This window comes from Ictidomys tridecemlineatus, chromosome 7 (genome assembly GCF_052094955.1).
Source record: "Ictidomys tridecemlineatus isolate mIctTri1 chromosome 7, mIctTri1.hap1, whole genome shotgun sequence".
In the NCBI taxonomy this organism is placed as follows: Eukaryota; Metazoa; Chordata; class Mammalia; order Rodentia; family Sciuridae; genus Ictidomys; species Ictidomys tridecemlineatus.
The window spans coordinates 683,904-699,049 of NC_135483.1; the positions used below are offsets into that span (position 1 = coordinate 683,904).

A 15,146-nucleotide genomic window follows, 5' to 3' on the forward strand; every position below is an offset into this window, starting at 1 on the left:
TCAGCAACTTGGAGAGTCATAACCTGCTCTGGAGAGTACTTCCTTTAAAACCTGGAGCAAGACAGGGGTGTGCACTCTGACCACTCTCATTTAATGCAGCACAGACACTCTAACCACCAGGCAGGAGAGGAAGGAAAGGGACACAAACACAAAAGGAAGAGGTCACATCGCCAGTGCTTCAGATGGTGGGTCCTGTACTCAGACCATGCAGAAAGCTCGAGCCAATGAACATGTTCAGCAAAGAACAAGTTACAAAATCAACATACAAAGATCACTAGCTTTCCTCTACACAGATGATGAGTCTGCTGAGAAAGAAATCAGGAAAATTATCCCATTCACAAAAACCTAAAACACACACACACACACACACACACACACACACACACACACACACACACACTCACGTAGGACTCTGACCCAGGAAGTAAAAGACCTCTACAGAACTACACTGAAGAAAGAAACGGAAGGAGACACAAGAAGATGGGAAGCCCTCCAGGTCCACAGACGTGCAGAATCAACACTGTCCAAACGGCACCTTTCCACAAGCACATACAGATCAGTGCAATCCCGTCAAAAGACCAATGACTTTCTTCCCAGAACAAGGGGGGAAACAGTCATAAAATTCCTTTAGAAGAATAAAAGACTCAGAGTAGCCAAAGCAATTCTGAGCAATAAGAGCCAGGCTAGAGGCATCAAATATCTGACTTCAAATCATACTAAAGAGCTACAGTAACAAAAACAGCATGGTACTGGCATAAAAACAGACACACAGAACAACAGAACAGAAGACACAGACAAACCCACACAGATACCATCATCTGACCCTTCACAAAGGTGCCTAAAACAGATTGGAGACTTTTCTCAAATGGTGCTGATGAAACTGGTCATACATATGTAGAAGAATGAGAATGGATCCCTATTGCTCACCCTGCACAGAAGTCAACTCAAAATGGATCACAGACCTAGGAATCAGACCCCAAACCATGCAACTCCTAGAAGAGAACATAAGATCAATACACCTGTATAGGTGGACGCAGGCTTGGACGTCCTCAATAGGACTCCTAAAGCCAGAAGGAATACCCAGGATTAATGAATGGGATGGCATCAAATTCAAAAGCTTTTGCACAGCAAAGACAACTAGAGCATGAAGAGAGAATCCACAGAATAGGAGAAACCTTGGCTGACTCCTCTTCTGACAGAGAGTTAATATCTAGAATATGTAAAGAACTCAAAAAACCTCACAAGAGAAAAACAGCCCAATCAACGAGTGGGAAAATGAATTAAACAGACACTTCTCCAAAGAAGAAATACAAAAGGCCAATACAAAAATGCTCAACATCTCTAGCAAATAGGGACATGCAAATCAAAACTACACTGAGACTTCCTCTCACTCCAGTCAGAAGGGCAGTCATCAAGAATACAAACGAGGGGCTGGGATGTGGCTCAAGCGGTAGCGCGCTCGCCTAGCATGCGTGCGGCCCGGGTTCGATCCTCAGCAGCACCATATACCAACAAAGATGTTGTGTCCGCCGAGAACTAAGAAAAAAATAAATAAATGTTAAAATTCTCTCTCTCTCTCTCTCTGTCCCCCTCTCTCACTTTCTCTTTAAAAAAAAAAAAAAAAGAATACAAACGAGTGCTGGAGAGGAGATTAAGGGGACACTTTACGCTCTTGCTGGGATTTAAATTGTTACAACCACCGTGGAAATCAGTATGGAGGCTCCTCAAAAGACTAGGCATGAGGGGTTGCTCACCTACATACAAGGCCCTGGGTTGAATCCTCAGCATCACATAAAAATAAATAAATAAAGGTATTAATAACTACAACTAAATATAAAAAAAAGACTAGGCATGAAACCACCATAGGACCAGCGGTACCCCTCCTCAGTTTTTACCCTAAAGCCTTAAAATCATCTTACTACAGCAATACATGCAAGCCATGTTTACCTTATTTTTTTCTTGTGGTGCTGGGGATCAGACCCAGGGCCTTGTGCATGCAAGGCAAGCACTCAACCCACTGAGCTAGCCCATGTTTGTAGCAGCATGATTCACAGCAGCCAAACCCTGGAACCAGCCTAGGTACCCACCAGCAGATGAATGATAAAGAAAATGTGGTGTCGTCTCCGACTCCATCCATTTACCTGCAAATGCCATAATTTTATTCTCTTTTAATGCTGAGTAATATTCCATTGTGTATAGACCACATTTTCTTTATCATTCATCTACCGAAGGGCATCTAGGTTGGCTCCACAGTTTAGCTATCATGAATTGTGCTGCTATAACACTGATGTGGCTGTGTCCCTGTAGTGTGCTGATTTTAAGTCCTTTGGGTATAGTCCGAGGAGAGGGATAGCTGGGTCAAATGGTGGTTCCACTCCAATTTTCCAAGGAATCTCCATACTGTTTTCCATATTGGCTGCACCAGTTTGCAGTACCACCAGCAGTGTATGAGCATAACTTTTTCCCACATCCTGGCCAACACTTATTGTTGTTTGTATTCTTTTATTTATATACTTTTATTTATTTATTTTTATGTGGTGCTGAGGATCAGACCCAGGGCCTCCCATGTGCAAGGTGAGCGCTCTACCACTGAGCCCTAGCCCCAGCCCCTGTTTGTATTCTTAATGGCTGCCATTCTGACTGGAGTGAGATGAAATCTTAGAGTAGCTTTGATTTGCATTTCTCTAATTGCTAGAGACGTTGGACATTTTTTCATATATTTGTTGACTGATTGTATATCCTCTTCTGAGAAGCGTCTGTTCAGTTTCTTGGCCCATTGATTGATTGGATCATTTGTTCTTTTGATGTTATCTGATGTGAGTGTGGTGAAAATTTGCTCCCATTCTATAGGCTCTCTGTTCACCCCCGATTGTTTCTTTTGCTGAGAAGAAACTTTTTAGTTTGAATCCTTCCCATTATTAATTCTTGATTTTAATTCTTGCACTACAGGAGTCTTATTAAGGAAGTTGGGGCATAATCCAACACGATGGATTACTTTTGGCCTACTTTTTCTTCTATTAGGCACAGAGCCTCTGATTTAATTCCTAGGTTCTTGATCCGCTTTGAGTTTTGTGCATGGTGAGAGTTAGGGGTTTAATTTCATTTTGCTGCAAATGGATTTCCAGTTTTCCCAGCACCATTTGTTGAAGAGGCTATCTTTTCTCCAATGCATGCTCTTGGCACCTTTGTCTCATACAAGGTAATTGTAGTTTTGTGGGTGAGTCTCCGTGTCCTCTATTCTGTACCATTGGTCTGCAAGGCTATTTTGGTGCCAATACCATGCTGTTTTTGTTACTATTGCTCTGTAGTATAGTTTCAGGTCTGGTAGAGTGATGCCACATGCTTCACTCTTGCTGCTAAGGATTGCTTTAGCTATTCTGGGTCTCTTATTTTTCCAGATGAATTTCATGATTGCTTTTTCTGTTTCTATGAGGAATGTCATTGGGATTTTGATTGGAATTGCACTGAATCCATATAGTGCCTTTGGTAGTATGGTCATTTTGACAGTGTTAATTCTGCCGATCCAAGAGCAAAGGAGATCTTTCCATCTTCTAAGGTCTTCTTTAATTTCCTTCTGTAGTTTTCATTGTAGAGGTCTTTCACCTCTTTCATTAAGTTGATTCCCACTATTTAATTTTTTTTTTTGAGGCTATTGTAAGTGGGGTAGTATTCCTCGTTTCCCTTTCAGAGGATTTGTCACTGATGTACAGAAATGCCTTTGATTTTTGGGTGCTGATCCTGCTACTTTGCTGAATTCATTTATTAGTTCTAAGAATTTTCTGGTGGATTTTTTTGGGTCTTCTTTGAGACCACCATGACCAAACACCAGGCGGACAGAGGGACTGCTGAGCAGGTCAATTTACCAAAGTTTCATTCAATACTTCACAAAAACTTCTTCAAAAAAACGTCATTTCATTTTCTGCCTAATGGCGATCAAGGGCCGTTGGGTAAAACACAGGTAGGTCTATTTGAAACGGATTCTGCCCCTGTGGCCAGCAGATGTGCACTGCACTTTCTCTGCATCTACTGAGATGGGTCGGGCGTGGGATTCTTATCTTCAGTCTGTTGATGTGATGAATCACATCTCTTGATTTCCGTACGTCGGACCCACCTTGCATCCCTGGGATGAACCCCGTGTGGAATGCTTTCTGTGACATGAGGAGGCTGATTCACAATGGGGCTGGAGGGGAGCATGGGAGGAATGGAGGGACTTCAGATGGGAAAGGGGAAGGAGAGGAAGGGAGGGGAGTGGAGGTAGGAAAGATGGTGGAATGAGATGGACATGGTCACCCTAAGTACACGTATGGAGACACGAATGGTGTGATATAGAAGACCATGCTCTATATGTGCACTATGAATTGGAACGCATTCTGCTGTCATGTATAACAAACTAGAATGAATTTTTTAAAAAAGAAAATGTGTGGGGATGTGGCTCAAGCGGCGCCTGGCATGCGTGCGGCCCGGGTTTGATCCTCAGCACCACATACCAACAAAGATGTTATGTCCGCCGAGAACTAAAAAAAAAATAAATACTAAAAAATTCTCTTTCTCTCTCTTCTCTCTCTTTAAAAATAAATAAATAAATAAATAAGAAAAAAGAAAATGTGGTATACATATACAACGGAGTTTAATTCAGCCATAAAGAAGAATGAAATTGTGTCTCTGCAGGAAACTGGATACAAATTGAGACCATTAGGTTAAACAAATAAGCTGAACTCAGAAGGTCAAGATTAATATTTTCTGGCACATGTGGAAGACAGAGAGAAAAAAGGAACAGGAAGTTGAGGGGATCTCATGAAAACTGATGAGACATGAGTAGGGGAAAGGACCAAGGGGAGAGAAGAGGGGGCAGGGAAATACTGGGAAGTGACATGGCCAAATGATCCTGTGACACTGTGACACCTAACAATCTACAACCACAAATCCCACTGTGTACAGCTAGTGCACTGAGAGAAAAATATGGAGACTGTGCCCAGCGGCACACGGCGGAGGTTCCTAACTGCTGAGCCTGCCCACACTTCAATGTGAGTGGACGACTCACAGTGGCACTGCATGTGATGGAATGCACTCAGCAGTGGACAGGGACTACAGGGTGACCTGAGAGTCCAGCTCAGCAGGACTGGGCGGCTCAGTGGCAGAGTGCTTGTTTAGCAAGCACAGTGCCCTGAGTTCAATCCCCAGTACTTGGAGAAAAACACCTGATACAAGGGGAGGAGCTGACTTGAGCTACACTCCGTCAAGCCCACCTAGGCATTCTGGAAAAGAAAAACCAGAGGGTCAGCTGGCTACCAGGAGGCAAGGGAACGTGGGGTGCCAGATGTCCTGTATCTTGACACAGTGCTTGTGTGACTGTCATCAAAAGCACATGTGGCAATTTAAAGGGTGCATTTTCCTGTATGCAAATACACCTTAGTGAGAAGAAAGAGGGCTGAGGGCAGTGGCACACGCCCCGTCATCCTCAGTACCCCCGCCCCCCGCAAAAAAAAAAAAAAAAGATAAACACAGGCAGTGGCTGTTACCAGTGTGAGAGCTGACCTCAGGGACAAACCCAATTTTCACTAAACCTTCCCAGGCCACACCCAGCTTCTAGATCACTGCAGTGCTCTGGAGGGACCCAGGGCCTCCCCACCTGCCCTTTACCTTTACCAGTCACCTGCTACTTTTCAAGAAGAAACTGACTTGTTTACTAGCTTTTAAGACAGAAAAGCCCCAAAGAGAACCACGTCTCTGCTTTCTGCCTCTTCTGAGTTTTGGGAGCTGCCAGTGGACTCAAGGCGCAGAGACCCCGACTCAGAAACAGAGAACCTCAGTGCACAGACTCAGGTCACATGGCCACCTGCTGCTGGGACAGCAGCTCCTGGTGACGAGCACTAACAGAGGTTGGGGCAATGTAGGCCAAAGAGCCTAGCAGCTGCTGGGCCCAGAGCTGGGGGTGAGGCCGGTGGGTGGCGCTGGTGGGTGAGGCGTGGCCCTTACCTCCTGCTCAGGGGGCAGCGCACACTGCTGCACGATGTACTCAATCATCACCTCGCCTCCGGGCTGCTCCAGGTAGCCATGGTGAGCCATGGCGCTGATCACCTGCACCACAGCCCGTTTCACCTGCCCAGAACCAACAGGTCAGGAAGGGGCCAGACAGAGACTGTCATGCCAATCCAGCCGGCAGACAGGGGCCTTATTCCTCCCCCTGCCCACACCTGCACTGCACACATGCCTGCACCTACACCCACTTGCAACCACACCCACACCTGCGCCTGAGCTCCTAACTGTGCCAGTACCCACACCTGTACCTGCACGTATGCTTATACCTCTACCTGTGCCCACACCTGCACCTACACCTCTATTAGTGCCTGCAGCTGTGCCCTCACCTGTACCTGTGCTATTTGGTCCCTGGGCTGCAGAAGCCCCATTCACCCCTGCAGCATCCTCCTCCAGTGGTGGACGAGCCCAGCTCTGTCGGGGGCCTCTCTTCCTTCTTCCCCACGGCCCCCACTCCCACAGCCCTTCATCAGTCACCCTGTCTCACTCCTTCCCTTCTCTGTCCACTTCCATCAGCCTCACCCAAGTCGATGCAAGCAGTCCTGCTGAAGGGCCCACCCCAAATCACCCTGCCCTTAGCCCCCTGAACACTGGCCACCGGCCGCCCAGGACTAGACTCAGCCTCCTGGTGTCTCTGCCTGAGATCTGCCTGGCCTTGGGATGCACTGCTTCAGGGCCGGCTGCTCTTCGTACATGGTTTCCTGGGGGGCATCACTGCCCTGGCCATGGTCCCTGATGTGAGCCTTCACCCAGACACTCCTGGGAGTCCTCAGCGGCATGTCCAGCCCTGCTCCATAAGCACTCCTGGTGGCTCGAAGGCGTGGCCAGTCCCACATGCTGAAACAAGCTACACTGCCCCCAGAGCCAGCACTGCCTCCATCCCAACGCCACACTGTCCCCAGAGACATTGGCCTCTGCTCCCACCCAAAGTCCTCTGCACACACTGCCTCCCTTGGGAGGCTTCTCCCTAATCTTGAGAAAGTCTCTGCAGAGGTTGGACATCATCATCCCAGCGAGGCCTCTTCAGAGCACCCCTCGCCCACGCTACCCCAGTGAGCTGCGTGCCTACAGGAACAGGTGGGTTGGGCTGGCAGCTGACTGCCTAGAGAGCAGCAGGTGGCCTGAAGTGACCTGCAGTAGGGGCAGGTGTGGGCACAGATGCCCCTGGCACTGCAGATGTCACGTGAGCCCCCATGACAGCTGCAGGGTCTTGTAAGGGAAGCATCGGGGACGCCTCTGAACATGAGGGTTTGTGCACTATGGAGCGTGACCCTGCCACAGGGGTAACTCGGGACCCATGCCAGAAGCTCCAGGGAAAGCAGTGAGAGGAGAACCCAAGGAGCAGGCTGGGGCCAGCAGAAAGGTTGGAGCAGGCCCCAGAGGGGCTCAGGTCCCTGCTGCCCCTGAGTCAGCAGGCCCTGCCCACCGTAGCAATTCCTGACCGCCCTGGGCTCAGGAAACCTGCATGGCCCAAGGAGGGGGCTTGACCCTGGAGATCACCCATAAGCCACCGGAAGGTCCTGCTGATAAGAATGCCCACGGGGCTGGGGCTGGCTCAGTGGTGGAGCGCTTGCTCGCACATGCGAGGCCCTGGGTTCGATCCTCTGCACCACATAAAAATAAACAAACAAAATAAAGGTATGGTGTCCAACTACAACAAAATATTAAAAAAAAAAAAAATGCCCACTGGCTTAGGCCACAGGCCAAAACACAGGGTCTAACAATGTGATTCTGACCACAAGAGGTCCCTGTCTATGGGTCTGGACCTCGCCTGCACTCTGTCCCACGTGCTTCTGGCTCGGGCTATTTTATCCTGCATCTTCTCCCTGCAGCAGACTAACTAAAAATATAACAGCTTCCTGAGCTCTCTGAGTCCCTCGAGTGAGTGCTGGACCGAGGGTGGTACTGAAGAGCCCTGGACTTGCAGTTGGCCCCAGCAGTGAGTTGGTCCCTGGCATGAGGCCTGGTTAACTGTGTAAAGAGTATAATGAAGGCAGTTGCTAGCCACACACTAAACCCATGTGCCTCCTCATGCTGGTGGCCCAGTGCCTGGTGAGGCAGAGCACTCTTCTGTGGCTGCTCAAGGTGGAGCCCAGTCTGACCTGTCCAGTTTACCTTATTGTTGGTGTCCAGAAGAGGAAGCCTCATGGCAGAGAGAATAAAGGGCTTCTTAACTTCCATTTGAGCAGCTGCAAGAAATGAACACATAGCAGCACAATTCACAATAGCAAGACTGTGGAACCAACCTAGATGCCCTTCAATAGATGAATGGATAAAAAAAAGATGTGGCATTTACACACAATGGAGTATTACTCTGCATTAAAAAATGACAAAAATGACAAAATCATAGAATTTGGAGGGAAATGGATGGCATCAGAGCAGATTATGCTAAGTGAAGCTAGCCAATCCCTAAAAAACAAATGCCAAATGTCTTCTTTGATATAAGGAGAGTAACTAAGAACAGAGTAGGGACGAAGAACATGAGAAGAAGATTAACATTAAACAGGGATGAGAGGTGGGAGGGAAAGCGAGAGAGAAGGGAAATTGCATGGAAATGAAAGGAGACCCTCAGAGTTATACAAAATTACATACAAGAGGAAGTGAGGGGAAAGGGAAAAATAATACAAGGGGGAGAAATGAATTACAGTAGATGGGGTAGAGAGAGAAGAGGGGAGGGGAGGGGAGGGGAGGGGGGATAGTAGAGGATAGGAAAGGCAGCAGAATACAACAGACACTAGTATGGCAATATGTAAATCAATGGAAGTGTAACTGATGTGATCCTGCAATCTGTATACGGGGTAAAAATGGGAATTCATAAACCAATTGAATCAAAGTGTGAAATATGATATGTCAAGAACTATGTAATGTTTTGAACAACCAACAATAAAAAAAAAATTAAAAAAAAAAAAAAAGAAATGAACACAATGGCTCAGTCTGCACCATGGCCAGAACCAGCCATCCCACCCACCTCTGTCCCAAGGCCCAGAACACTCCTCTAGGGTCTGGCCTTACCAGGCCTCCACGTGGGAGAAGGAGAAGGCCTAAGACCACTGCTCTCTAGGGGACAAATGATTTTCCCCCAAATAACATTATTTTACCCAATTAAAAAGCTAAAATGTTGGCAGTTCAGGGAAGTAGGTTAAAAATATGGGCCTGAGCCAAGTATAGTGGTGCACACCTGTAATCCCAGCAACTCAGGAGACTGAGTCAGGAAGAACAAGTTCAAGGCCAACCTGGACAACTTAGCAGGACTTTGTCTCAAAGTAAAAAAAATAAAAAAAAAAATAGGGGCTGGGGTTGTGGCTCAGCAGCAGAGCGTGTGCATGTGTGAGGCACTGTGTTCAATCCTTAGCCTCACAAAAAAATAAACAAATAAAATAAAGGCATTCTGTCCATCTACAACTACAAAATTTTTTTTAAATAAATAAAAAATTTTCAAATTAAAAAGTGTTGGGCATGCTGCTCAGTGTTAAGGAGCACTTACCTAGTATGTACTAAGCCCTGGGTTTAAGCCCTAGCACCACCAAAAAAAGAAGATTGCAAACTTAAGGCCAGGCTTGGAAACCTCAGCAAAACGCCTCAGACACAGAGGGCGGAGGATGTAGGTCAGTAACAGAACACCCTGGTTTCAATACCCAGGCAGAAAAAAGAAAGGGAGGAAGGAAAAAAAAGAGCCTGGGAGGGCTGACCAAGCCACTACCCACTGGACGGCATGGACTCTCCATGGTCTCACCAGGTGGGGTCGGACAGGCCCTGGGCTCAGTACACATCTCGCCTGTTCCCAGGAGACCTGCGGCTGCTCGTCTGGGGACTCCCTCTTCTGAGAACCAGCAACCTGACCCCTCTTTTCCCGAAATGTAGAAGAGGTTAAAAAATGGCCATCAGGAAATGGTGGGATTAATAAAAACGAACACAGAGGACTTGGGCATGGTGCAGCGACCACTACTGCACTGCGAGGAGCGAAGCTTCCATTCAGCAGACAGTCCCTCGGAGAGTGAGGGAGGTGTCATCCCGACATTTTAGTCCACAGCCCAGAACCCTGAAGCCACAGGAGCCCCAACACTGGCCAAACTCAAGCTCCACGCTGCAGAAGACAGAGACTGAGGCAGGACTCGGCCTGGAGGCTTATCCCAGGCCTCCGGAAGCTGCAGAAAAGAGGCCCTGAAAAGAACAGGGAGCAGAGGGAGACTGCAACAGGGCCTGTGCCCGGGCGGGCGGCACGGGCCGGGCCGCGGGAGGGCGAAGCTGAGCCAGTGACAGGCAGTGGGAGCGCCTCCTGGAGGGGACCCCGTGTCAGGGGACTCGGGGCAGCACAGCCAGAGCAAAGAGCAGGGACTCTGCTCCGCGGCAGCAGATGCCCTGAATGACCAGCACCAGGAGGTTCTGGTGAAATCACTGGACATTAAAGAAGAAAATACTGGGGTATCTGAAAACAGAAGCAGACAGCTCAGGAGAGAAAGCCACCCACGTCAGGTTTGGATGGCGCCCCTCCAACAAAACCCAGGGCTCCCCTTCCACTTGAATCTCAGATAGACAACAAACAGCATTTTAGCACAAGAACGTCTCGGTCATACTGGGGCCTGCTGGCCTCTGCTGAATCTGGCAACTCCTTGCCAAAAGCAAGGGAGTGACCGGTTAACCCATGAGACAGGAGCCGGGGCTTGGACATGCAGCCAAGGGTCCGTCACCCACACAGAGCCAGACGAGCAGGCAGGCCAGGCTGTGCTCAGGAGCCTCCACGAGCCAGCCGACAGCCACACACACGCGCAGCCCCTGCAGAAAGAGCCAGAGGAGGGCGGGAAGGAGGCAGACACCGTGCGGGGGGCCAGGGCAGTGGGAGAGACACGTTCACAGCTTTATGCTCAGTCACCCTACAGGGGAAGCATTGTGACTCTAGTGTCAGCGCTGTGTGACAGGGTGAGAAAAATAAGGAATGGCCAGGCAGGGTGGCACAGGCCTGTCATCCCAGGGCTGGGGAGGCTGAGGCAGGAGGATCTCAAGTTCAAAGACAGCCTCAGCAATTCAGCAAGGCCCTAAGCAACTCAGCGAGTCCTGCCTCTAAAAGGCCAGGGTGTGGCGCAGTGGTGAAGCAGCCCTGGGTCCAATCCCTGGTACCAAAACAAAAGTGAAAATACACCCAAAAGGAGCTACAGGACATTGTGATTCCATCAGCCGAGAGCCAGAAAGTCCCAAGGGGAGCGAAGAGCAGGGAGAACTTGCCATTTCAGAGGAACCTGAGTGTGGGCCAGACAGAAACCTGGGCGCTGCCCAGTGGGCAGACAGGAACCTGCCCGTGCACCAGAGAGCAGCACGCCTCGAGCTGTCACTTCTACAAGTGGACGTGCTATGGTCTGCATGGGAAGTGCCCCTAAGAGCTTCAACACTGACACAGGAGCGTCCACCGGTGCTGTGGGGGGTGAGGCCTCACCGGTCCGTTGGTTTGAATGGACCAACTGGGGGAGACTGCCAGCAGGCAGGAAGAGGACAGGGGAGGGCAGGTCGCCGGGGCACGTCCTAGAAGTGGGCATCTGCCCAGTGGACCTTCCCCACTCGGCTTCCTCACTCTGCCCTGGCAGGGGCGCTTCTTCCTTCAGGCCCTCCTGCCGTGACCCTCTGCCCTGCTTCAGGCCCAGGCAGTGGACTCAGCAGCCGGGGGTGGACCTCTGAAATGGGAGTGAGGTGACCGTTTCCCCCCGGAGTCGTCCTGCCAGATGTTTTGGTGACCATGATGAAACGGTGACTAACACAGCACAGAAAATGACTTCAGAGGACAGAGCAGAAATGCAGGTCATGGGAAGGGCCAAGGAGCCCGGCCAGCCACGTGCACCGTGAGCCTGGGGTGGAGAGAGGCCTGGAGTTCCGTCGCCTGGCCTGGGCCCTGCCTAGGCTAGCCCCCAGGCCAGGTACTCGGCCTTTCTGCACCTCCTGGCAACACACAGGGGCCGCTGGTGACGGACAGGAAATGCTGATCTGGGAGACTACTCATCAGGGTGGAGAGTCCTGCCTTCAAACTCCCTCCCAGCCCAGATGGCCACTAGCAGCACCACAGGGACTCGAAGCCAACAGGCCCAGGCTGACTGTGCCCGGCAGAGGCCTGTGTCCCAGGCCCTCCCTGGACTCCTGGGTCCAGCACCGTTCCTGCCCCTGCCCCATCTCAAGCTGTCCCTACATCATTCCCACAGCTCTGCGGGCTGCCCCAGTCCCACGGCCACTATCTGCAGCCCAGCACTGGTAAAGAGCTGACCTCACAGGACCGAAGCCAGTGCACATGTCCCATAACAAGCCAGACAGGCTTGGTGGGGTACAGATCCTGCCTCACATGTGTTCCCAAGTTGCTTAGCAAACGCAGCATGCCCAGCCCTATTTCATTTTCAGACAGGGTCTTGATAAGTTGCCCAGTCCAGCCTCAAACTTATGGTCCTCCTGGCCTCCCGAGGAGCCATGATCACAGCACCACCACACCCAGCCTTGCACTTGCTTTTGGAATCTGTTAAGAATGTAAGCTAGGGGCTGGGGCTCAGTGATAGAGCACTTGCCTCGAATGTGTGGGGTCCTGGGTTCCATCCTCAGCATCACATAGATAAATAAATAAGAAAAGTATTGTGTCTATCTACAACTGAAAACTTCAAAAAAGTTTTTAATGTAAATTATCACCAACTTCCAGGCCTAAGGTAGCTCATGGTCTGACTCCTCTAAGAGGAGATCAATAAGATTCACCAAAAAACAAACCCACATGTAAAACTGTGATCACTTTTTTCAAACTTATTGTTGATCAATTAAATTAGGAAATTTATTGTTGATCAATTAAATGCAGGAAACCTGAATCTTCAACTGTGTAGAGACCATGAGGCACAGCTACTCAGGACATACTCCAGAACTGGCCTCGCTCCTCAGAGAAAGGACGCTGCATTAACAAAGTCTGAGAACTAAACTAAGCCAGAGTGTGGCTTCAACTAGATCCCGAGGAGAGCAAGCCGCACCAGGCAAGTGTGTGCACATCAGGCTCTGTGACTGGGTCCTGTGCCGACGGGGTCAGGGGAACACACAGGGCGTCAGGCAGGGCCTTCAGGGCCCTGCGGTCTGCAGCCTATATCAAGGCAGGGATCCGTGATCAACGTCCAGCGAAGGGCAGATGGACACTGCTCTTGTAGGATTTTGCAAAATAGAAAGGTGGGAAAAATTTTTAGGAAATTCAAAGTAAAGGCCCAGCACAGGGGTGGGTACCAGAAAGAAGTCCCGCTTCTTGGGAGGCTGAGGCAGGAGTATCACTTGAGCCCAGGGGTTCAGGGCCAGCTGGGCCACACAGCAAGACCCTGTGTCTTAATGAATGAAAAAGGAAACCCAAGTGCGATGCTACTTTTCACCTAAAAGGCAATCTCCACCTTCCAAGCACTACCCCACACTGGACACAGTGAAGGCGTGGAGGGCACTTACCAGCCGAGTTGATGAGGTGCCTCAGGATCTGCAGGGTACCCACACGCAGTCTCTCACTGCTGGTGTCCAGCCTGGGCAGCAGGAAGGCCAGCAGCCGGTCAGGCAGGCAGCAGGCTGTGAGACAACATGCACATCAGGCGGGGTCTAACAGCCTCTCCTTTGCGCCTCCAAGTCCTCAGGGCCAGCGTCCATCTGTCCTGGCCATCTTGCTCCCAGCATGGAGGAAACACGAAGACTCGCTTTGGGGACCGAGGGAAGCTGGAACCCCAGGCCACCATCTCTGCCCCACAGCCTTCTCAAGGGCGCCAGTCTCAGGGCAGGCATTGGAGCACACCCTCCTGCCAGGGCCTAGGCCCAGCAGGCAGCACCAGCTGGAGCACAGGAGACCCAAACCTTGGGCCCACAGGATCTGAGTGCCCACTCGGCTTCTCAAACTCACAGGGCCCCCGGAGGCCTCAGCATCCCACTTGCTCTGGGCAGAGCTGCACCTGGGAGCAGCTCTTCAGCACTGGGGCCCCAGGCCAGTGCAGGTCTCGGCAACCCAGGCTTCAGCCTCCAGCTGGAGCTCTCAGCTGCCAACAGGAACAGGGAGCTATGACCCATGCAGATGCCTTCACCTTGGTGAACCAGGTCGTCAGGAGCAAGTGCTGCCTATGTCCTCATCAGACCTGCTGTCCTCCTGCACACACACCTGGTGTGGCTGAGCCACTCTTATCGCCTCTCCCTCCATGCCCCAGGTGGACACTGGTATCGCTGGCCCTGAGCATGCGTGGATGCCGGGGACAGAGCTGGCAGAACAGCCTCTGCTGTCCAGGAGATCAGGTGATGACATCTCTAGCTGGAGTCAGGTCAAGTTGGAAGGATGGCCAGGACCAGGATAAGAGGCACCCTGGAGCTGGTCATGGGTGAGGAGCAGGGACAGAGCCTCTAGGACGGGCAGGCAGGACTATCACATGCCTCTACCTAGAAACCAAGTGCCTGGGGCAGTGGTGAGGGCTCAGCCCCCTGGGGCCCGTGGGATGCTGGGCAGAGGTAGAAAGGCGGCCGCCTCATCCCGTTCACACCACCCTCTACACGAAGAGACACCTGCACAGCGTGTCCCTGAGGTACTGTTCAAGGAGGAGCCCACCACTCACCCAGCACCGTGAAGCAGCGCAGCACCTCTTTCTGGCTGCTCATCACCAGGGGACTGGAGGACTCCACGGGCACACAGATCTGCTCCAGGGAACAGGACAGAGGTTACAGGGGACAGTGCTTGCTGCCCTCCTGGGGCTCAGAGCCCCAGCAAATCACGCTCCAGCTCATTCTCACTCAGAAGGGATGCCCAGGCGCCAGCTGTGGGACACACCTGCTGTACCATCAGAGGTGCCTGGGTGGCCAGTCCCTTGCAGTCAGGGGGGTAGAGAAATACCACACCACACAGACACCGGCAGAACGAGTCTGCAGGACACGGGGTGCTTTGTCATTAAAAAGAAGCATGCCCACATCCCTGGGCAGGCACTGCCAGCCAGGCGCTGCAGCCAGTCCCCTCTGGAATTAAGCACCAGAGACATCTGGAGCTCACGCCTTCAAACGGTGCCTTGATTAAAAAGTAAAGACTAAAAGAAAAACCTCTGGGCTTCACGGAGCCTCACTAACGCAGGCACTCAGTGGGCCCGCAGGCCCGCCCACCTCCT

The 15,146-nt window shown here is 50.9% G+C and overlaps 1 protein-coding gene across 10 annotated transcripts in view; it reads right to left on the reverse strand.

Annotated features, from left to right (window-relative positions):
* The window catches only part of Mroh1 (maestro heat like repeat family member 1), a 71,828-nt gene that overhangs the window by 28,332 nt on the left and 28,350 nt on the right, over positions 1-15,146 (reverse strand). For all 10 annotated transcript variants that reach the window (XR_002483471.3, XM_078016465.1, XM_078016466.1 and 7 more), the window contains 4 exons: positions 14,607-14,685; positions 13,471-13,584; positions 8,152-8,225; positions 5,977-6,099 (listed from right to left, as the gene is read on the reverse strand). Coding sequence is in view for 9 of the 10 variants with exons in the window: in XM_078016465.1 (XP_077872591.1) it covers positions 5,977-6,099; positions 8,152-8,225; positions 13,471-13,584; positions 14,607-14,685 (390 nt within the window). In the remaining variant the exon portion in view is untranslated. The remainder of the gene's footprint in view (positions 1-5,976; positions 6,100-8,151; positions 8,226-13,470; positions 13,585-14,606; positions 14,686-15,146) is intronic.